The following is a 24,698-nucleotide window of genomic DNA, read 5'->3' as shown; positions in this document are numbered from 1 at the left end:
TTTTTAAAATTATTATTAAATTTATTAGGATCATGGAAGCTCCCACTTGGGGAAAATATATACATATATCCTGTATATACATAATATAATATAAAAAATATATGGAAACAGCACTGGCCTGCTTACTGTAATCCATGACTGCACTAATGTTAGTTATTTAATATTATGAAGTTTTACATGTAGTAGTATACTATAAAATTAATACTATATACTTCATTTTTGTTACTGTGGGTATGTGTGCCTTTCATTCAAAATAATTGTGGTAATATTTCAGTGTGCCCTCTGCGTTATCTTCAGGTTAAAACAAACAAAAGTTGAACAGTTTTTCCACTCCCCAAAAAATGCGGAATGCACAAAGTATTCTGAAAATGATTGTCCGGGACATTGCAATTCATTTTAACATTTAGAACAATATGGACAATGACATACCGCAAAAAGAGTAAGAATTGTTTTGACTCCTGTTAAAAAGGTGAAGTCACAGTGTTTCCGTTTACATTTTTTTTTCAGCAGTTAATTCCAGCAGCATTTGACCTCATTGTTTGTGATTTATTATTGATATTTATGTTATTTATTTATACATTAATAAAGAATTTAGGTGTTCCAAAATGTTTTTTTGTGAATTAATAAGCTTTAAACACATATTTCATTATTAAATTAGTAAAAAAAAAAAAAAATTATAATTATTATTAGATTAGTCAACTAATCGTAAAAATAGTCAGCTGACTAATCGGGAGGAAATTAGTCGTCTGGGACAGCCCTAATACAGTTAAGTCAGTGTTTGGTATGATTTTCGGTCTGATTCAATACATTGAATGCTCTGGGAAAAAAAATAACTATTTTTTTGTTTCGTTTTTTTTTTTTTTTTTTTTTGCAAACGAGCAAAAATTAAATTGCCATCATATAAACTTGCATTTTAGTGCATAATATCTATGTGCTTACTTCTTACTGATCTGAAGAAATTTAGTATAAAAGTGCTGAGAACAATCTTTACTGTTTATAAAGTGAGGCGGGGCACACTGTTGACTGCTACAGCTCTCTTAGCAGCTAGGTTTACTACATGAGCAAGACATCCTATTTGTGGTCCAAATCCATCTGTGTCATGTACTGAATTGACAATATTTGCAGCATTATCTATAGTCACTGGTATGGATTGATCTGGCCTTCTTAACTTCCATTCAATTATGGCGGTTTATAATTCATCAATGTAGTATACGGACTACGTGTCCTGTAATCACTCTGGGCTAACGTAGCCAAAGGCATGGGACGTAGCACATCTAGTTTGCCATTTCATGATATCTAGTGTGCGCGCGCATTAAAAAAGTTACCAAACGCCACAGAAGTCACATCTGCTCATTACTGCACAACACTAGCATATGACAATCGACTTTCATAAACAGGACGAGTTTGAAGCACAGCGCTCTTAATTTGCCACTTAAATATTCGGTGTTGTGCCGAAAAATAGCCGCCCCGCGTGAAATGTCACCCCTGACAGGTGCGCCCACACGTCAACAACACCGGCACGCCTGAGATGGTCCGCAGTCAATCCGTAACACTGGCGCGGCCGGTATACGTTGAACAATTGGATATAATGGGAACGATTGGCTCCAGCGCTATTTTGCGACCTGGAACGAAGATGCATTTTGCGCAGTTGGTAACAAGGAATCCGAACTTTTAACAACACGTCTGCCGCACGCGCGCACACACGTGCACGCGAGGCGATAAATCGCAGCGGAAAAATTACCGCCTTCATTTTTATTTATCATGCGATAAATGGAATTACTGCATATGGCGACAGGCTTATATGTACCTTAGCTGGGAGTTACGATGAAGCATTAGTACAAATTCTTCTATTGATTATAATTTGATGTAGAATAGGCAAATTAATAAGGTTTCCTTTTATGTAAAGCCGATTCTGTTGTGTTTACCGACACATGCAATGTTTATTTTGTGACAATACCAGTTAGGCCACTGAGTGGCGCTGTAAGTGTGTACGTATAATGCGTTGAAAAAGAGATGAGAGAGTTTGGCTAGGATGTGATGTGATGTCTGCATGTGCCTGCTACGAGTTCATTAAAAAAAGTAATCGAATGCTTCATATGGCTACTTCTTTCGAGACAAGCAACACAACAGATTCTAAAACAAAAGATGCTTTTAATACTGTTGATTTTAACGGAGGCAGCAACGCACTATGTAAAGTACGTAGTTGCTTATATAACTACATAAGCCCAATGTAATATTATGACATTCTCGTACTATTCCATCCATCCATCATCTACCGCTTAATCCGGGGACGGGTCGCGGAGGGAGCAGAAGACAGACGTAATTTGTTGTTTTACTTACCCGGTTCTGACTGGTTAGAAGACCGGCGCGTGTTAAATACGTTGGCACTCGGCACTTCTATTCCATGAAGCTGGAGGTGTCTAATCATATTGGACGTGCAGCCAGTTTTGCGTGATACAGCTGTGTTGCAAATGTTGCATTGAGCTAACTTGTCATTTTTCTTTGTGAAATTGAGCCACACTTTTGAGCGCCGCCGCACCATGTCCATGGTTGAAATGGTTTTTCCGCCAGCAGCAGCCACTGTAAGTAATATAAGAAGATGTCAATGTTGTGAAGGTGGGGAACACATCACTAATTTTGCTACTGAAAGTTCGACCTGCATCCGAGCTAGCATAACATTTATTTAGTTTAACGCACACTGGATTGTAAAACGTAAGATATTACGTTGGAGTCAGATTCTGAAATGTGTGTGGGCCTCTTCATTAAACCTTTTGCTTATTGTTTGACCGCACCCTGAGATTCTCAGTCTTTGTGTGTCGACTCAGTTTTGTCTTAAAGCCGCCAGAAAATAGAATGATCGTGCGGCGTCGTGGGTGAGATGCCAAGAGAAAACGCCAACATAATCAAAAGACAGTACTCACTCGGCCCTATCACACCCCCATCAGTCCTATCTTCCCACTTCCTATTATTATGATCACTACAGCGCCTTGCAAAAGTATTCATCCTCCATTACATTTTATCTTTTATGTTGGATTCCAACCAGTAATTTAAATATTTTTCATCTGAATATTTATCTGAATCCACACAAACTAATCTTAAATTGAAGTAAAATAGAAATTACATTAAAGAATATTTTAAAGAAATAAAAAGTCTAAAATTGGCATGTGTATATGTATTCACCCTCTTTGCTATGAAGCACCTTAAAAAGTGTGGATGCACACTCACAAGTTACATACTGTATATAGTTAAATGAAGTCCAACAGTGTTCAAATGCCGGATGACAAACACAGCTTTTCTGAGAGGCCTCAATGGGCTAAGCATCACATCATGAAAACCAAGCTCTCCAAACATGTGAGGCACAATGTTTTAGAGAAAAACAAGTCAGGGCTGGATTAGAAAAAAATATCCACATTTTTGAATAGTCAAATGTAAACAAAATGAGACCACAGCAAACCTGCCAAAATATGGCCGACCACCACAACTCACAGACAAGGAAGAGGGCATTGATCAGAAAGACAAAAAGCAACTCTGATGGAACTGCTGAGTTCTATAGAAAACACAAGTGTGTCTGTCCATAGTATCACAATTAGCCGTACATGCCAAAGAGCTTGGCTTTATGGAACCGTGGCCAGCAAAAAGCATTTACTTAGTGCAGGGGTGTCCAAACTATTCCACATCGGCTAGGTCTTAATACACAAATGTGAATTTTTCGTGTTTTTCCCGACTCGAGTTAGGCATTAACTTGACGGTCTGGACGTGACAAGTCACATAGAAATGGACCATTTCAAACCACATTTGGGTCACTTTCGTATGTTGTTTAAATCCGATCTGGGCCACATTTTTCAAGAATGTGGGGGCGGTATAAACTGTCACTGTCAAGCCTCCCAAATCGGAATTTAGGCTCAATGGACAAAGGCAGTCTGAACAGGCATGCAAAAAAAAAAAAAAAAAACCATACAGTGGGGCAAATAAGTATTTAGTCAACCACTAATTGTGCAAGTTCTCCCACTTGAAAATATTAGAGAGGCCTGTAATTGTCAACATGGGAAAACCTTAACCATGAGAGACAGAATGTGAAAAAAAAAAAACCCTGAAAATTACATTGTTTGATTTTTAAAGAATTTATTTGCAAATCATGGTGGAAAATAAGTATTTGGTCAATACCAAAAGTTCATCTCAATACTTTGTCATGTATCCTTTGTTGGCAATAACGGAGGCCAAACATTTTCTGTAACTCTTCACAACCTTTTCACACACTGTTGCTGGTATTTTGGCCCATTCCTCCATGCAGATCTCCTCTAGAGCAGTGATGTTTTGGGGCTGTCGTTGGGCAACACGGACTTTCAACTCCCTCCACAAATTTTCTATGGGGTTGAGATCTGGAGACTGGCTAGGCCACTCCAGGACCTTGAAATGCTTCTTACGAAGCCAATCCTTTGTTGCCCTGGCTGCGTGTTTGGGATCATTGGTCATGCTGAAAGACCCAGCCACTTCTCATCTTCAATGCCCTTGCTGATGGAAGAAATTTTTCACTCAAAATCTCCCGATACATGGCCCCATTCATTCTTTCCTTTACACAGATCAGTCGTCCTGGTCCCTTTGCAGAAAAACAGCCCCAAAGGCATGATGTTTCCACCCCCATGCTTCACAGTGGGTATGGTGTTCTTCAGATGCAATTCAGTATTCTTTCTCCTTCAAATACGAGAACTTGTGTTTCTACCAAAAAGTTCTATTTTGGTTTCATCTGACCATAACACATTCTCCCAGTCCTCTTCTAGATCATCCAAATGCTCTCTAGTGAACCGCAGATGGGCCTGAACGTGTACTGGCTTCAGCAGGGGGACACGTCTGGCAGTGCAGGATTTGAGTCCCTGGTGGCGCATTGTGTTCCTGATAGTAGCCTTTGTTACTGTGGTCCCAGCTCTCTGTAGGTCATTCACTAGGTCCCCCCGTGTGGTTCTGGGATTTTTGCTCACCGTTCTTGTTATCATTTTGACGCCACGGGGTGAGATCTTGCTTGGAGCCCCTGATCGAGGGAGATTATCAGTAGTCTTGTATGTCTTCCATTTTCTAATAATTGCTCCCACAGTTGATTTCTTTACACCAAGCGTTTTACCTATTGCAGATTCAGTCTTCCCAGCCTGGTGCAGGTCTACAATATTGTCTCTGGTGTCGTTGAACAGCTCTTTGGTCTTGGCCATAGTGGAGTTTGGAGTGTGACTGACTGAGATTGTGGACAGGTGCCATTAATACAGGTAACGAGTGGAGCCTCGATTGAAGTTAGACCTCTTTGACATTGATAGCCAGAAATCTAGCTTGTTTGTAGATGACTAAATACTTTTCCCCCCCTCTAATTTGGAAATAAATTCTTTAAAAATCAAACAGTGTGATTTTCTGTTTTTTTGCCCCACATTTTGTCTCTCATGGTTGAGGTTTACCCATGTTGACAATTACAGGCCTCTCCAATCTTTTCAAGTAGGAGAACTTGCACAATTGGTGGTTGACTAAATACTTATTTGCCCCACTGCAAGACAAAAATTGGTATTGTGCATTAAGACCTCCAGGCTGAACGTGGCCATAGGGTCGCGGTTGGTGAAGGATTTCATTCCAACACAACAAGATGACCTATTTCACCAATCAGGTGTCTTACAAGTGTAATCAGTTTAATTGCAGTCAGGTGCTGCTTGTTTTACCAGAAACCTCATTGGTTACACTGTCTGTGCTCGATCTGTAGTAACAATAACTAGGACCCACAGCAGCCATTGAGGGCCGGTTTGGAGACCCCTGTTCTGGAGCAAAGCCTTTTTAAATCCGCCTGCGATTTGTGACTGGGACGAAGGTTCGCCTTCCAGCAGGCCAATAACCCGAAGCATACTGATCAAGCTACACTTGAATGGTTTAAGGAAAAGAAGTTAAAAGCATTCATTAGAGTGGCTTCATCAAAGCTCGGACCCCAATCCAATTGAAAATCTCTGGTTTGACTTGAACACATACACTCACAAGTGGATACCATTCAACTCGGACGAGTTGGAGAAGTTTTACCATGAGGCAAAAATCCCAATTGCAAGATGTTGCAATAAAGACTCATCAGACGTGACTTACAGTTGTAATCGCTGCCAAAGATGCCTCTACAAAGTACTGACTTTCAGGGGAGTGAATAATATTGCACATTGAAGTTTTTGTTTGTTGGCCTTGTTGTTTGCTTCACAAAAAAAAAAACAACAACAACAACAAAAAAAACCAATGAATGTTTCTAGTGCTGCAATGATTAATCGATTAACTCGAGTATTCGATTAGGAAAAAAAAAGATTCAAAATGAATTTTGCTGCTTCGAGTATTCGTTTATTTAAATTGGCGTTGTGATGGTTTGTTTTGAAAGTGTTTGCATTTAGTTTTATTGAATTGGGTGGATACACTGCCTCATTTCACATGGTTGAATCCAGCTGCTCCCTATTAAGACCAATATAACCCATAACCTAACCTAAATTTTTGTTTGAGCTAATTTATTTAATGCATTCGTAATTTAGTTTATAGGTATACTTTTCCTTTTTATGCGGGAATATGTGTCCCAACCATTTGTTAAGAGCAGTGTATAAAAAAAAAACAACAACTGCGTTTTATAGCACTTAAACTGGCAGATTTTTGCTATGCAAGTTAGCCAATTGTTCTTTTGCTGTCCATAGATCCTTGTTTATTTATCTTTTTATAGCGTTTGAGGCTCAGCTAAGGTATTTTGATTTTTCATGTTCCTCATCCGATTACTTGCTTATTCGAACTAACTAGTTTCGACTACTAAAATAATCGCTAGCTACAGCCCTAAATGTTTCACATCTAGAGTTGTTGCCATGTTCTGTACATGAAATGCTGCAAATGCTCAAACGATACAATTTAATACCAGTTTCTGATTCTTTTAAACACTTGCTCTTTTTTACATAAATGAAAATAATAATTAAATCAATGGCTGCCATTTATAATGATAGACGTCCAATCCATTTGAACTGGGAGGGCTGGCAGCCATAATGACAAACTATTTAAGAAAGAGCAAAAGAGCCACATGATTGGACATCCACCATTGTCAATGGGTGCCAGTGAGTTAAAAATAAAACTTTTCGGGGTGAACAAGGTTAGTTATTTACTGTACCTTTCCATTTCCTTTTGGTCTTCAAAGGCACTTCATTCTTGTCACCGCCATCCACGTCTGAATCGTTGTCTGTATCTGATTCAGAGCGCCGATTGTCATTGTTTTCTCCTTTGGCAGGGGAGTTGCTTTCATCGTGCACTCTCATGTGAGCTACCAATCGCTCTTGACTAAAGAAGTTTTTCCAACAAAGTTTGCAGGAAAAAAATTTGGGACTCTTGTGCAGTTTCTCGTGTCTCATCATGTTGTGCTTGTAGCTAAATCTTCGATCACAAACGGAGCAAGCGAAGCCTTTGTCTTCCATGTGGATGATCTCGTGATTACTCAAACTCAGCTGAGTGGGAAACACTTTCCCACATTGGGAACAGTTAAACGAGACATCATTGGGATGATTGAACATATTTTTGGTCTCCAAAGATTGAACATGGCGGCCGTTGACGTCAGAAGAGTTTGACTTCTGATCTTGACTGCGCGCGCTGTCAGTTTGTTGTTTGCATGCTTTTTTTAGGGAGCCCCGTAGCACACTCTTCGGTAAGACTTTTCTCTGAACTGAGCTGTCTTGCTTGTTATGTAGTTCCTGGTGTTTCAACATATGACGCTTGAGGGAAAATTTTCTATCGCAAACCTGACAAGCAAAACCTTTGTGCATTACCATGTGGGCAAAAAATTTGCGTCTGGTGAGAAAGATTTTCCCGCAATGAGTACATTTAAACTCTTTTGCATGAATTAGCATGTGTCTCTTCAGGTGATGCTTCCATTTGAATTTCTTATCACAAACTGAACAAGCATTCCCATGTGATAACATGTGACTTTCCAAAAGAGTTTTGCTGTGTAGTATACTCTCACATATGGAGCACTTGAATACAGACCTTTTGACATCTACAGTTTTACTTTTTGGTTCTTTGGCATCGCTTATATTCGACGGCAGAGCTGAGTTGGCGTCAGCTTCGTCATTTTCCTCGTATGTTTGCTTCACAAAATCCTTCAAGGAGTATCTTCTAACAGAGCGAGGAGCAAGTTTTTCTTCCGCCACGTGTGTTAGCATGTGATTTTTCAAACCTTTTTTGCTGTAAAATGTTTTCTCACATTGCAAGCAGTTAAAATCATCGCAGTCTTGGCTTGACCTCTGATCAACATCGAAGTTTTCATCAGTTTCCGCAGGTTTTTTGGCTTTGTCGGAGTGGACAATGTCATCGGTATGCGGTTTTTCACTTCCTGAGTTCTTATTAATCCTCTCAGTGTCGCAGTTTTTATCACTTTCTGCAGGTTTTTTGGCGTCGTCCCTCTTGACCGCTTCATCGGCATATGTCGCACCACCTATGGGGCCCCCTTTTGTCCGCTCTTTGTCATTATCGTCGCTGTCATATGTTTCGGAAGAGTCCGATGTTATATCGTCCGGTTCCGATAACGGCGCAAAGAGGCTCTCTGGTTCCGAATGGACATTTTCACATTCTTCTTTTTTCACATGGAAAACGGCGCTATCATTTTCTTCACTTTGATTGCGCCCTGAGAATGGAGGAAGCTGCTCAGCTTCGTTACTGCATTCCACTTCCTCTTCTTCCTTTTTGATGAACAGCGGTGGCACTTCCTGTTGCATACCTACACCACACAGAAAGAAAATAAAAATTGACACTTTTGAAATGCTGATCCTGTAAACATTGTATACGGAAATTAATAAGGTGACCAAATCTGAACAGGACTTTTTGAACAGGACAAAAATGTTCCTCTTAGATATCTCATGATATCGAGTCCTAATCTGATATCTCGGAAATGTATTATGAGGTAGGAAAATCCCCAAAGATTTGAAGAAAGCTATTTCAACATTATAGCCACATAAAAAGGCTAAGGCTCTTAGACTAGTATAGCATTGTTTTCAACGAAGCGAAAAAAAAAACACAACATCCTTTTTTTTTTTCTCAAATCAGTTATGCAGCACAAAATAGGGTTGCAAACAAACTACGTTTAAATGATATTATTGTAAATATTTTCAACACAATTACCCAATTGCCCCGCCCTTACAGCGCACCCATTGAACAAGAAAAAAACTATTTTAATTTTACTTGAGGCCACAACCAGTATGTATTTGTTTTTATACATTATTGATTTCATTAATTTAGCTTTTACTAACATTGTAATAATATAATACTCAATGATATTAGAAAATAATCTAAAAAATAATGATATTTGAAATAATAATATTTATATATACGCATATTTTTTTTAATGACCAAAAATAGCTCTTTGCCTTTATAGAGTTAAAAATCATAATTGTCAACTTTTGAATAGTTGTCCATAGTAGTGACCACTGTCCCTGAAAGGGTTAAAGTACCATTTAAAATTAAGTCCCGGCTAGGCCTGCACAATATATATCGTTTGAACATCACCATCGCAAAGCGTGCACTGGCAATAGTCCCATCACAGGAAAGGCCTGGGCGATGGGACAAAAACTGTTATCACGATAAAAAAAATTAACAGACGATATCGATAATCATCACGATAATTATCACATATTTTTCTTTCAGATTTTAAATCCAATTTTTCCCCCTGAGTGCAAGTTGACAAAATGAGAGACAAAGATGCATAGTGACAAACTACTACACAACATTTCACACATATGAGAAACATTGCACAAGATTAAAAGTTAGCAAAATGCAGAACATTGCACATGAGGTAATCAAAATGCAAAACGTTGCACAAAATCTGGGGTAGACATGCAATTGCCAAAAATATTAAATAACCATAAATAAACTAATTTTAAATTACACTCAGCAACATGTTAAAGCCTCTGTGCATCAAGTCTTAAGGGGTCTGACAATGTCAACAAAATAGACAAAAGAAAATGTTCAGTTCTAAAAACGTTACAAATAAAAAAGCAATACACTGCTTTAAAGGTTGCGGGCCACAAAAATAAGTATGTCTTTAATGCTGCTCTGTGAGAGGTCACGATCCCGTACTGAATACCTTCTCAAAGAAAATTCTTCTAGTTTTAATATCGCAATATTTCTCGCAAAATATCCCAAACCCCCCAAAAGTTGAAAAAATATATTTTGAGAACACAATGATACATTGTGTTTTGGAACAGATTGGAGCCAAGGCTAAATAATCATTGTTGTCTTGTAAACCAGGTGTTTTGGAAACATTCTGGTCATTCCAACAATTGTTTCATTATGACAGTGGGGCAAGTAAGTATTTAGTCAACCACCAATTGTGCAAGTTCTCCTACTTGAAAAGATTAGAGAGGCCAGTAAATTGTCAACATGGGTAAACCTCAACCGTGAGAGACAGAATGTGGAAAAAACAAAAAACAGAAAATCACATTGTTTGACTTTTAAAGAATTTAATTCCAAATTAGAGTGGAAAATAAGTATTTGGTCACCTACAAACAAGCAAGATTTCTGGCTGTCAGAGGTCTAACTTCTTCTAACGAGGTCAAACGAGGCTCCACTCGTTATCTGTATTAATGGCACCTGTTTTAACTCATTATCGGTATAAAAGACACCTGTCCACAATCTCGGTCAGTCACACCCCAAACTCCACTATGGCAAAGACCAAAGAGCTGTCGAAGGACACCAGAGACAAAATTGTAGACCTGCACCAGGCTTGGAAGACTGAATCTGCAATAGGTAAAACGCTTGGTGTAAAGAAATCAACTGTGGGAGCAATTATTAGAAAATGGAAGACAGACAAGACTACTGATAATCTCCCTCGATCTGGGGCTCAATGCAAGATCTCACCCCGTGGCATCAAAATGATAACAAGAACGGTGAGCAAAAATCCCAGAACCACACGGGGGGACCGAGTGAATGACCTACAGAGAGGTGAGACTCAAATACTGCACTGACGTGTCCCCCTGCTGAAGAAAGTACACGTCCAGGCCTGTCTGCGGTTCGCTAGAGAACATTTGGATGATCCAGAAGAGTGGGACTGAAGACTGGGAGACTGGGAGAATGTGTTATGGTCAGATGAAACCAAAATAGAACCTTTTGGTAGAAACACAGGTTTTCGTGTTTGGAGAAAGAATACTGAATTGCATCCGAAGAACACCATACCCACTGTGAAGCATGGGGGTGGAGACATCATGCTTTGGGGCTGTTTTTCTGCAAAGGGACCAGGACGACTGATCTGTGTAAAGGAAAGAATGAATGGGGCCATGTGTCGAGACATTTTGAGTGAAAATCTCCTTCCATCAGCAAGGGCATTGAAGATGAGACGTGGCTGGGTCTTTCAGCATGACAATGATCCCAAACACACAGGCAGGGCAACAAAGGAGTGGCTTCGTAAGAAGCATTTCAAGGTCCTGGAGTGGCCTAGCCAGTCTCCAGATCTCAGCCCCATAGAAAATCTGTGGAGAAAGTTGAAAGTCCGTGTTGCCCAACGACAGCCCCAAAACATCACTGCTCTAGAGGAGATCTGCATGGAGGAATGGGCCAAAATACCAGCAACAGTGAGTGAAAAGCTTGTGAAGAGCTACAGAAAATGTTTGGCCTCCGTTATTGCCCACAAAGGGTACATAACAAAGTATTGAGATGAACTTTTGGTATTGACCAAATACTTATTTTCCACCATGATTTGCAAATAAATTCTTTAAAAATCAAACAATGTGATTTTCTGTTTTTTTACCCACATTCTGTCTCTCATGGTTGAGTTTTACCCATTTTGACAATTACAGGCCTCTCTAATATTTTCAAGTGGGAGAACTTGCACAATTAGTGGTTGACTAAATACTTATTTGCCCCACTGTAAGTCATTCCTTGTTCCTGTAGTCTTTCCCTTTGGATTAATCAATCAAGAAGGAATAATGCCATGACAGCACACAAAAACAAAACAAAAATATTTCGATGGATCTGCAGATACTCAGAGGCTGTTCCTGGAGTATATTAACCCATTCACTGCCATTAAATTGGTATGACTGACATTGACATCCAATCCACTTTGACTGGGACTGCCAGCCAAATTGGTTGGCCTATCACTGACAATGGCAATTAAGCCTGCAATGACTAATCGGTTAAGTCCATTAATGAATTAGTTGCCAACTAATTTGATAATTGATTTCTGCCGGCAGCTATGAGTAGTCCCATTTGGGTCCTTGTTTCTGTGTAATGTGAGGCTGCTGATAATATTTTTGGCACGGTGTCTGATTGGCATGTGTGCGTTTGTTTCAACTTTGGTATTTTCTAGAGGCCGTATTTTTCCTTTACTGACTTAGAAACTTTACCATGGCAATTAGCAAATGTTTGCATTTTACAGTGTTATGTTTACAAGTTTTTGAGAGGCCTTTTGGTTATTAATAGGCTTGCTGTTCGCTAATTGCCAGGTTAAGAAAGTTGTTTCAAGGACCAAGACGACAAAAGTCTCCTCTCCTGTTGCACCAAATGTTTTACATGCTGACAAACCAAAATACCTGTTGGGTTTATGTTCGCTTTAGATCAGTGCTCATTGTTCAGGGGAACACATCGTCAATGATATTGACTGATTGATTGTGATTGACTCAAATTATATTTATTTGAAAAACTTAATATGGGCACTTTATTTGAAGTCAAAACTGTTCTTTTCTTTGTTTTGTTCATTATAATAATGTTCATGTCATCATGAAAATTCTGGTTCGGTCAAAGGCAAATCTATGCTGAATCAACCATTAGTATTTTTGACCTACAGGTAGGTGTTGAATATTAGGGCTGTCAAACGATTAAAATTTTTAATCGAGTTAATCACAGCTTAAAAATTAATTAATCGTAATTAATCGTAATTCAAACCATCTATAAAATATTCCATATTTTTCTGTAAATTATTGTTGGAATGGAAAGATAAGACACAAGACGGATATATACATTCAATATACTGTCCATAAGTACTGTATTTGTTTATTATAACAATTAATCAACAAGATGGCATTAACATTATTAATATTGTTAAAGCGACCCATGGATAGAAAGACTTGTAGTTCTTAAAAGATAAATGTTAGTACAAGTTATAGAAGTTTAATATTAAAATCCCTCTTAATGTTTTTGTTTCCAGAAAATTTGTAAAATTTTCAAACAAAAAATAAACTAGTAGCTCGCCATTGTTGATGTCAATAATTACACAATGCTCATGGTGCTGAAACCCATAAAATCAGTCGCACCAAGCGCCAGCAGAGGGCGAAAAACACCAAAAGACAAGTAACAAATGGGCATGACACTGTGCTGTCATTTTAATCTGTTTGAGCGGGGCATGTGCGTTAAATGCGTCAAATATTTTAACGTGATTAATTAAAAAAATTATTACCGCCCATTAACGCGATAATTTTGACAGCCCTAGTGAATATACATTGAAAAATTATACATATATATATATATATATATATATATATATATATATATATATATATATATTATCGGTTATCGTATCAGTATCTGCCTTGAGGAGCAGGAAGTTATCGATATCTGAATCAGTTTCAAAAAATGGATATCGTGCAACCCTAATATGAAGCCAATTGTATTGTTTGTATTCTTTGTTGATGCTAATTAGCACGGAGTGCGAAGCCAGTTAGCGATTAGGCGAATTAGTGTCTTAAGTGTCTGTTTGTATTGTGTTCTGGAGGAGCGTATTAGCATTTGAGTTATTGTTAGATAGCAAAGTTGTCTCATTTTTTTATATAAAGAAACCACACACATAAACGCATTCATATAACAGCTTAGTCTCAACACAAACTCAAACTGTAACTTGTCATACGAGACTGTGCTTTGTAACTGGATTTGGATTGTATTCATGAACAACTGTTTGATTAGGGAAAACATTCATTCCAGTCTTATTCGATTTTGTTGTTTCATTTGTAATAAAAAAAATATTACCCACAAGAGGAAAAAAATGTTTTTTTTTTTGTGAATAGGACTTTTGTCTGATTTGTGAACTGAGAAAATATTTTTATGTTTTATACTCAAAACTTGATTTAAAAACTAATAGGTTTTATGTACTTAAAACAGTTGTAGACTATAGCTAAGTCAGGGAGCTGTAATAAAATATTTTTGAAGGAAATATTCATCCATTTGGTCTTCATTGTTACTTAAAACAGGCCTAAAACAACTTCAAGTTTAATTGTGAAGGTAATTGAAAAAAGTGACATTTATCCGATTAATTGTTTAATTACTCCACTATAAAAATAATCGTTAGTTGCAGCCCTAATGGCAATCAATGTTTGACATCACTTCACAAATTACAGGCCTGTATCTTTATTGTCACAATTCTCAAAAATACTTGAAAAAGTCTTTAATAAAAGGTTGGATGCATTCCTTGATAAAAACAATATTCTTGCTGAATGTCAATATGATTTTCGTTCAAATAGATCAACAACAATGGCACTGATAGAAACAACAGAAGAAATCACAAAATCCATAGATGAGAAACAACACGCTATAGGAATATTTATCGACTTTAAAAAAGCATTTGATACCATTAATCATCAACTATTAATCAGCAAATTAGATACATATGGTATTAGGGGAATAGTATTAGATTGGGTTAGGAGCTATTGATCTAATAGGAGACAATTTGTTAAACTAGGGGATCTTTGTTCTTCTCATCTGGATATTGTGTGTGGGGTACCACAAGGGTTGGTGTTGGGGCCCAAATTGTTTATTCTGTATATTAATGACATTTGCAATGTGTCTAAGTTATTGAAATTGGTTCTTTTTGCAGATGACACAAATATTTTTTGTTCAGGAGAGAATTTAAAGAAACTACAGGGAGATATTATGAATGAAATGGGTAAATTGAAAATTTGGTTTGATTATAATAAATTATCATTACACTTAGGAAAAACAAAATTCATGTTGTTTGGTAATAATAAAAGTAATTCACAGGCATTTATTTCTATTGAAGGTGTGGACATTGAGAGAGTTTCTGAAATCAAATTTCTTGGTGTCATCATTGACAAAAAAATAGTTGGAAATCACATATTAAATATTTGCAAAATAAAATATCAAGGAGTATTTCAGTAATAAATAAAGCAAAATTGTTTTTAGGTTTTGATTCTCTCTATATTTTGTACTGTTCTTTAGTTCTTCCTTATTTAACTTACTGTGTGGAAGTCTCGGGAAATACTTACAAAACTTCACTGCAATCTCTAACTATTCTTCCAAAAAGAGCAATACGTGTTATTCAAAAGAAAGGATATGTGGACCATACTCATTCACTTTTTTTTGATTCAAAGATTTTAAAATCGGCTGATTTGGTTGATTACCGAACAGTACAAAATATGTTCAAGGCAAAAAATAATAAATTGCCTGGTAATATTCAACAATTGCTTAATTTAGAAGACGCGCATTATAATCTAAGAAGGACATTTAATTTTAAAAGGATTAAGAACAGAACAACAATGAGAGGTTTCGGCATATCAGTTTGTGGAGTAAGGCTATGGAATACTCTGAATGTCGAGTTAAAAGAATGTCAAAATATTTATCAATTCAAGAGAATGTTTAAACAGTCAATATTTCAGTGTTACATGTGTGAGCCTGTGCAATGATGGTTTTGAAGTTTGTATTATCTTTTTGTGTTTATTCACTTATTGATTTATTTTGTTATATTGATATGCATGTACAGTTTTGAATTATATGGAGGTACGTCTTATGTATAAAATTCATTGTATTTTGAATGTGTAGGGGTGGGGACCTTATAAGCTATGCTTCTTCTCACTCCTCTTCAGATGTTTTTGTTATTTCAAATAATAATTTTTGTGTGGATTATTTTGTCTTAACACCTGAAATAATCCATCACAATCACAATGTTAATTTATGAAATGAACAATTAAGCTGTTGGAACAAAAGAAAGGTGATTGACTGTTTACTGTGTAAATGGAAATACGCCTAAATTACAAGTGGTCAAAGTAAAAAGGTTTCATTTTTAAAGAAAACTTATGTTCGTCTACTGCCTTCGACAAAGTGTTACTGCCACACAAAGAAAGAAAAAAAGCAGGCCCAGGAGAATGAAGTCCTCATACTAAGGAATTGAAATACAGTGGTACCTCTACATACGAAGTTAATCCGTTCCAGGACCTTGTTTGTAAGTCGAAATGGTCGTATGTCGAGCAGGATTTTCCCATAGGAATACATTATAATTCCATTAATTCGTTCCACAGCCCAAAAACCTGCACTAAATCCTTACAAAATACTGCTGGTGCTATTACAAATGGCAATTACACGTAGCAAAACAAATAAATTATAAATCAAAATTGGAATAATATAATAAAAAGAACAATAATAATTCCTGTAATAGTGTAACGAATCGGGTTCTAATAAGGCGGACGTTTTTTTGTGTACCTGAACGCACCGCGGCGCTGACGTGCCAGAGACGGACCGGTGAGCTTGAGTTTCACTTTCACTTTGAATGTTCTCTTGAGAACACCGTCAATTGCGGCAGACAGCAGGCGTTTTGTGTTGAATAAGTTGTGAAAGAAATGATGAAAACGTGGCGAAGCTGGCGATTTCTTTGGAGATGTTACCACAATAAGAATTGTCAGCTTAACTTATAAAGACTGGCGAACGATGGTCGGAGGAGGACCGTGGAGATGTATTGTTGAGCCATTTCACGGATGCCCACCCCACGCTCATATTTTTCTGTCATTTGCATCTTCATTTAGAAGGTAAGCATCAACTTTTTCCTTGTTTCCCCACCTGTATCAACCTTTTCTGAAACCTGTGTTGATTTGTCACACAAGAAAATCCGCCGTGCATTCGTCTGCGGTGCTGCCATTGTCGTCGTATTTCGAGCATGTCGTCGGATGTAGAAACAAATGGCGAGTCAAATTTTACGTCGGATGTCGAAAAGTTCGTGTGTCGAAGCGATCGTATGTAGAGGTACCACTGTATATGAAACTGTAGGATTGTTGAGGAGCTTGAGTTTGCTTTTTTTTTTTTTTTTATTGGTTTATTTATTTACTTTTGTTATATATTTTCTCTACTTACGGTATGTTACTTTATAACTTTCTTTTCACTTACATTTTCTGTGTGATAGTAATTTCAGATGTATGATTTATGGTTATTCATCAGGCTTGTCTGTTATGCTTAAATTTAGACAACAATGTACCATGCCGATTATGTTGTATATGTAAATGTATAATAATAATAATTTAAATTAAAAAAAAAAAAACATCGCAATGGGTTGGATGTAATTATTAGACTGGGTTTTTTTGCTTAAAATTAATTTACAAACTCTTGCATTGCTCCAAATTGAGGAGCACATGCGATGGACGAGATTTCAGACAATTATTTTTCCTGCATTGCCATGAATGCATTTAAAAATGAATCAATGCGGTTGGCCATGGATGCTTTTTTTCTACAAACGTGGTGGTTGGACGTAATTATTTTTTCTGGGTGTATGAGGACAGGATCCTTCGTTGAAAAAAAAAAAAACTTCTAGGTGCCCAGATAGCAGACCGACATTGAATAAACGTTGATTTTCCATCAAAATCATCAGTATGGTTGACATTGAAATTTTCGACGTCAAGTGACGTTGAAACAACATTGTTCTATAGTATGTCATTCGATAGTTAGGTTAACATTGTTTGATAGTTGATGAACTAATGTTGACAAATTGTTGATTTATGATTGACCGGGTAATATGACTGAAAAGTAATTGAATTATGGATGAGCAGGCAATTTGGTAAAAAAAAAATAACATTGATTCAGTGTTGTTCCAATACTATTAATTATCGAAATGACGTTTAGGTTTCGTAAGGATTTCAACGTTGAAACAACATTAAGGGTGCAAAAGTGACGTTAATTTAACGATATAAGTTCAACAGCGGGATGTATATCCAACATCTTTTCAACGTTGGTCTGCAATCTGGGTGTAGACATGGCCATAGATTAAAACAACATTATAAACTACTTTAATGTCACCTTTAGAAAAAAATCCTTATCAAAATTGTGTAATGAAATTTCAATTTAAAAAAAGAAAAACAACATATGTGGTTTAAAATATTAAGAATCCACTATAATTGATCCTAATTTTGATCACAAACATCAATGGACATTTTTATTGGGTCAAAGGGGCAAATAATATTTCACAATCCCCCACTGACCGTCAATGGTTCTACGCCCCCTTGTAGAATTAGAAATGAGAAAATTTATTGAAAAAGATAACTTTACAAAACTTTGTAATTTTTTTTTGTACAATTGCCTATTTTGCATCGTGGGAAGTGGCGTCACAAGTGGGTGGCCAGGGGTGGCCACGGCCACCCCTATAAATTGGTTGGCCACCCCACTGGCCACCCCGCTTGCCAGTATATCGTAAGATTGTTGTAGCATCAGTTATGCATTTCTTCCCAAATGAATGCCTTTGTTTTGTTAAATGTAGGGCTGTCAAATTTATCACGTTAACGGGCGCTAATTAATTTTTTAAAATTAATCACGTGAAAATATTTATCGCAATTAACGCATTCGCGGTTCGACTCATTCACGCATTGCCGCAAACAGCCTACAATGGTGCCGTTTTACTTATATACAGAGATAAAAGAGTGGAGTAGATACAAGCATTCATTGGGGCCGTGCTTTTAATTGGCAAAAGCTTTTTCATCTCTCCCACAGCAGCTATAAATATTGTGAGAAGCAACGTGGGGAAAAATGACAGTTGATGATCTTTTTCTTAACACCCTGTAGTGTACCCAACGCAGAGAAGATATAGCATTTGCAGCCACCACACACAGTCATGGTTGCACCAATTCCCATCATGCATTTGGGCAGAACAGTTAAGTCGCTACAGTATCATTTACTGAAAGCTCAACAAATACACTAGATGGCAATATTTAGTCACAATATACAAACTCACATTTATCCTTTAAGAATTACAAGTCTTTCTATCCGTGGAGCCCTTTCACAGAAATAATGTTAATAAAGTTAATGCCATCTTGTGGACTTATTGTTATAATAAACAAATACAGTACTTATGTACAGTATGTTGAATGTATATATCCGTCTTGTCTTATCTTTCCATTCCAACAATAATTTACAGAAAAATACGGCATATTTTAGAGATGGTTTGAATTGCGATTAATTACGATTATTTAATTTTAAGCTGTGATTAACTCGATTAAAAATTTTAATCGTTTGACAGCCCTAGTTAAATGTACACTTTATGCCTAATATATACATAACACAATAAAACAGAATTGTGAAACTCAAAATGTTGACTGGACAGTTATGGACTATGCACATTAAATCATTAGTAACATCAAATATTTACACAATACGCCAAAGTATATCAGTCGCCGTGTCCTTAAGCCTTTCTGATAGTTTTCCCCTGACCTTTTTACTGCAATTATATAATGAAAACCTGAAATTATGGGTTTTAGTCTTGGCCACCCCAATATTTTAAGTAGCCCCATCTGGCCACCCCTATGAAAAATTTCTGGAGGCGCCACTGATCGTGGAATTTTTAACGTCGGATTCGACGCAGCATGCGGAGGACAGCGAATATTTATGACTTAGCGGGAACAGGCCAGAGAGCGCTCTTACTGGTCTCGAATTTTTCGTCTTGGCCAACTTTATGGAATTAGTTCAAAAGGAAGAAAAGAATACAAACGTTTGTATAGCCGAACTCGAAGCTCTGCGATCGCGTCCACAAGTTCGTTTTGTCGTCTCTCATGATCTTCTTTGCTTCGGCAAAGTTTCTCCTCGTAGTCTGCAATTGTTATCTCGAATAGTTTAAATATCTCCTCGGCGGCGACGTTTAGTCTCTCCTTCATCAAATCCTTCAACATTTTGACTTTGCTCATATCGAAAGTCAAACAAACTTCGTTGACCTGTTTCTAACGGTCTCGAGATGGGTCTGGCTAGTACAGACTGCACTTATCTTGACTGTCCCACCAGTTTTCTCCTTCTGTGTTTACATTGCGGCTTGTAGAAAACATGTACAATACCGCCGTCTACTGGTGTGGGGTATAGCATGCGTCTTCCACAGGACAGCGACAATTTAGAAATTGAATCAACAATTTCATTGTAAACTAAAAGATGACGAAGACTACAACTTTCTGAAGGAATTGATAGTATTAATAATGATAAGAAGAATTTTCAGATTCAATTTATTTTTATTGCTACTTATTTTTTTTCACCCACCTCTGCAGAACTTGTGCTCAGCTGTAGTGCAGCTTCCTAACCAGATTGTCACACAGTTCGTTAGAATGCTTTCTATAGGACAGAAGTAAAAGTTTACCACCACAGCTGAAGACAGCTGGTTCTTCCTAAGTGTCCTCAGGAAGAACAGGCACTGGTGAGCCTTCTTGATTTAGCTGGAGGTTTTACTTTATAACTGTGTACACTAGGTTATTATGCCGGTGTCAAAATAACAGACAAATTGATGGTAAATCTTTAAAAACCTAGTTTCTTACCATTCACAGCTCTTTGTTCGGTCTCTGCCATTTTGAAAGGTAAAATGTAGTTTAATCTCGGAAACTCGGGTGTCAAAATAAGTTCCCAATTCTCCAGTAGATAATACGATTTGACCGGGCAGTCGCTTGCAATTTTTGACTCAACAAACTATTTATCATAATTACAGCACCACATGAAGGCAGCATTAATTAATCAACCTTGAAACAAAAAAAAATAAAAATAGGTCTCCAAGGATCAATATACATACCTACCAACTTTCACTGTGACCTGTCCATGAATAACAGAATAGATAAAAATTGATAGTGTACAATACCCCAAAAACAACAACGACATGAGCAGCGACTTCACAAGCTTTTTATTTCTAATAATGATAATAATAAAATCTTTGAAGATGAATGTAATTCTTTAAGGTTGATTGATTACAGTCTGTCACAGGTGTCAAAATCAAGGCCCGGGGGCCAGATCCGGCCCGACATGCATGGCTTACGAAAAGTAATAAGTGCATCGACTTCTTTAAAACTTTTTTTAAATGACAGCATTTTAATATAAATTTTCAATTAAATAATATTTTTTTCTTTTTCAATTAAACACAATTTAAATATTTTTAAAAATCAAAAACAAAACTTGAGTATTTTCCCCTGCTTTTCAATATTTTAATTAAAAATGAAAATTATATAAAAAGAGAAAATTAACTGTTTTATTACTTTTCATTTTTATATAATTTTTAGATTAACTAATTAACTTATTGGTTGCCATTAACGGCCCTAGACGTCCAATCATGGGCGGCTGCAGACATATTTCACTGGGGCACGTGCCCCAGCATTGATCTGCAGTGGCTAACTAGAAGTTTCACAGGTAAAAAAATAATAATAATACCGGTAATACAAAAATACTTATAGTTTTTAATCTTCAGCGCATTATCTACAGAATGTGTCTATTTAATATGGTAATATTACTCTATTCACTCCATACACACAATCTGCACATGGCTCCTTAATATGGTAATTTATGCAGTTAACTTTGGCTGTGATAGGCATATGTGTTGATACTTCCAGGAAGCAACTTTGGGAGATATCCTGCGTTCATGTGTGCCAGGAGATCTGAGTTGGAAAGTCGTTCTGATGTGTTATAAAGTCATAATGTGGGATAAAAAAATGGTTGGTTACAAAGAAGAGTAACCCATTTTAATGCTCCAACGATACATCACAAGTTGAGTGACTGTTTGGCACTTTTTATAGACAACATTTAATAGAAAATCATTTTTTCAATTACTCCAACAACACGTGAATGAAGCATCAATATTACGGTGAGTGTGCCAATCATTCAGTCGAGAGTGCAAATTACATTTCCCACCCGCTTTACAGGTTAGCGGCAGATAAACTGCCCATCCTTGTTGTTCGTTTTTACTTCCGTGTTGATGTTTGTTTGGTCGCCTATTCCCATGAATTGTGAATTTAAATGGTTCAACTTTACGTATCAGGCAGTTAACTGCGGTAAAATACTCTGGTCACATATTGAAGTATCTGATTAGCTGCCGTCTTTTAGCTAACCGGCTATGAATAGAATGACAATCAAATGCGATTTGAGTGCGAGCCTCTCGCTCAAGAGCTTTGTTTAAGGCCATGTCTACAAGTAGCCGGGTATTTGGCAAAAAGAACAACTTTTTCTACGGTTTGGCCTATCCACACACACACCCACACTCTAACAAGGGTTCTTAAAAACTGCGTCCAAAGTAAAGCTGTGCGAATTCTGCGTTTGTGGCGCCATCATGTGGACACTGATAACCGAAGATTTAACAGCGGAAATGTCACAGACTGTGGCAAACTTTGAAATGTATCAAGACTGATGCTATTTTTTGCTATTTGTTTATAGGACCAAACTGAATATAATCAATCTGTATGAATTAATTGCCTATCTTTGGGATATAACTTTTAACAATTTTGTATGTGTGCTCATCATAATTTCCAGCTGTTTTACAAGCATTTTATTTGTTGCTGCATTCCCTGTAATCCGTAACATGATTACAGTATTACTTTTTATTTCTATTTAACTCAAACGGCATTACTCTTGCATATGGATATTAGAAAGTTATTTGCTCACAGTAAGGATAAATCAAGCAAGGAGGAATGAGAGAGGTAAGTTAGGTAACCCACCTAGGCAACATAAACCACTTCTAGGTCAGTGCCTACTAGTTGAGTAACACTGATTAATTGCATAACACTTCCAGTGATATTTCCCCATTTCTGTCTAGACAAAGTAGAGCGGCATAGTGTAGGAAGAGGTGAAGGACGGATGGAAGTTGATGAGCAAAGTTGAATAGCGTACCGCAAGATGCTATTTTTAGACCTTGACGTCACCATCGTAAACCGGAAGTGGGTCAACATAAAAGCACCCTCGAATACAACCCGTGATAGTACTGCTTGTTTTCTGCCGGTAATCTTTCAAAAAAGAACATGCATAGTAAACAGTGCTGCTATGGAACTTGTAGAAACGACTCTAGACATTACGACATATGAAGGATGTTTTCTTCATACGTTTCCCGAAGCCAAATAAGATAATAAGAAAGACGACATATGGTCGTAAAGAATAGATTTTTGAAACAGGAGAATATCATTTTCAACGGCGTAAGGCAATGCACTCAAGTAAAAGGTGTGGATAAAAAAGCTACCTCTGGATCAGGTCGGCTTTTTCCCGTCTTTTTCAACCTTTGACACTCAAGCCAGCTCTTTAATTGAACATTTGTATGTGAATTTGGCATCAGGAACGTCATTTTCGGACAGAATTGGTAGGTTTACCTCAGTAAACATCTCGTTCGTACACTCTTTGCATGCATTTAGCATTAGAGACAAACGCCAGCTTGACCCTCCTAGCAACAGTTGCTAACATCATGAATAGTAATGAGCAAAAGTGATGTGTTGCGTGCGGTACGCCACCAGTGTTGTTAATAACGGCGTTACAATATAACGGCGTTATTTTTTTCAGTAATGAGTAATCTAATCAATTACTTTTCTCATCTTGGCAACGCCGTTACCGTTACTGAGGCGGGAAAGGCGTGCGTTACTATGCGTTACTAATTTGGTTGAATAAAAAAAAAAGTCTGAGAGAACCGGACTCACGGGGACGAGAGCAGAGCAGGAGTGGGGAAGACGCCGTTGCAACCGCGATGGTAGGTGGCTCCAATAATACCTGACTGCAGCCATAGCCGACAAACTACGCCCACATGACACGGTAGATATCATATTATAGAACTAGATGCAAATGACAGACACTGCTGCATTGCCAACATGTTTTAAGGACTACATGCGTTTGTAAACAGCCGCCATCTTAAAGCAGTAGACCTCTCAGGAACTTAGGAAGGCCCTGATGTAGAGATCCTTCCTAGCGAACCTAAGTATTTTTTTTTAATCTAAAATGCCCCTAAATCGGCAAAATCTTAACTTACATCTATCTTTAAATGATGAAACAGTTTTAAAACTTACACATGTTTAAAGTAGACAGAAGGGAACTAATGCAATAACGGGAGAAATTTTAACAACTTTAACGATTGATTCACAACTTTAAATGACTTCCACATATAGCAAAGGTTACTAGCTAGTTATCGCAATACCCTTGTGTCTAGTTAAGTGGAGGGTAAAGAATTGGGCTAGGGCCAATTGTCCCCCAAACCCTTTAAGCTTCATATTGTGTGACCTGTGTGTTTTTTTTGTTTGTTTTTTTTTGAGGAAAAAAAAAAAAAAATCACTAGTTACTTCGCCAAGTAACTAATTACTCTTACATTCAGGTAACTGAGTTACTAACACAATTACTTTTTGGGAGAAGTAATTTGTATCTGTAATTAATTACTTTTTTAAAGTAAAATTAACAACACTGCATGGCACTAAATGCGTTAGTAGACAGCCGCCATCTTAAAGCAGTAGACTTTTTAGGACGGCTCTGTTGTAGAGAACCTTCCTAGCGAACCTAAGTAACTTTTTATCTAAAATACTTCTAAATCGGCAAAATCTTGACTTGAATCTATCTTTAAATGATGAAACAGTTTTAAAACTTTCATATGTCGAAAGTAGAGAGAAGGGAACAAATGCAATAATGGGAGCAATTTTAACAACTTTTAACAGTTGATTCAGGGTAAAGGGTAAATTTGGGTAAAGAATTGGGCTCGGGCCAATTGTACCAAAAACCTTCACAAAAAACTTCACATA

The 24,698-nt window shown here is 37.2% G+C and overlaps 1 protein-coding gene and 1 long non-coding RNA gene across 4 annotated transcripts in view; one reads left to right on the top strand and one right to left on the bottom strand.

The window, feature by feature from the left end:
* Positions 1-24,698, bottom strand: part of LOC130919145 (zinc finger protein 600-like) — a 37,643-nt gene that overhangs the window by 11,130 nt on the left and 1,815 nt on the right. The window contains exons 1-3 of one of the 3 annotated variants that reach the window (XM_057841619.1): positions 19,694-20,025; positions 7,142-8,737; positions 2,341-2,580 (exon numbers count right to left, since the gene is read on the bottom strand). In XM_057841619.1, coding sequence (XP_057697602.1) covers positions 2,341-2,580; positions 7,142-8,737; positions 19,694-19,886 — 2,029 coding nt within the window. In that variant the 5' untranslated portion in view covers positions 19,887-20,025. Of the gene's footprint in view, positions 1-2,340; positions 2,581-7,141; positions 8,738-19,693; positions 20,026-24,698 lie in introns of those variants that run through there. The other 2 variants (XM_057841617.1, XM_057841618.1) reach the window with 2 other exon arrangements.
* On the top strand, positions 4,842-9,126 carry LOC130919146 (uncharacterized). Its single transcript, XR_009063894.1, has 2 exons — positions 4,842-5,255; positions 5,735-9,126. It is a non-coding gene; the product is annotated as an uncharacterized LOC130919146 (long non-coding RNA).

Source organism: Corythoichthys intestinalis, chromosome 7 (genome assembly GCF_030265065.1).
Source record: "Corythoichthys intestinalis isolate RoL2023-P3 chromosome 7, ASM3026506v1, whole genome shotgun sequence".
Lineage (NCBI taxonomy): Eukaryota > Metazoa > Chordata > Actinopteri > Syngnathiformes > Syngnathidae > Corythoichthys > Corythoichthys intestinalis.
The sequence above is the reverse complement of the archived record's forward strand: the minus strand, read 5'-3'. Positions and strand labels throughout refer to the sequence as shown.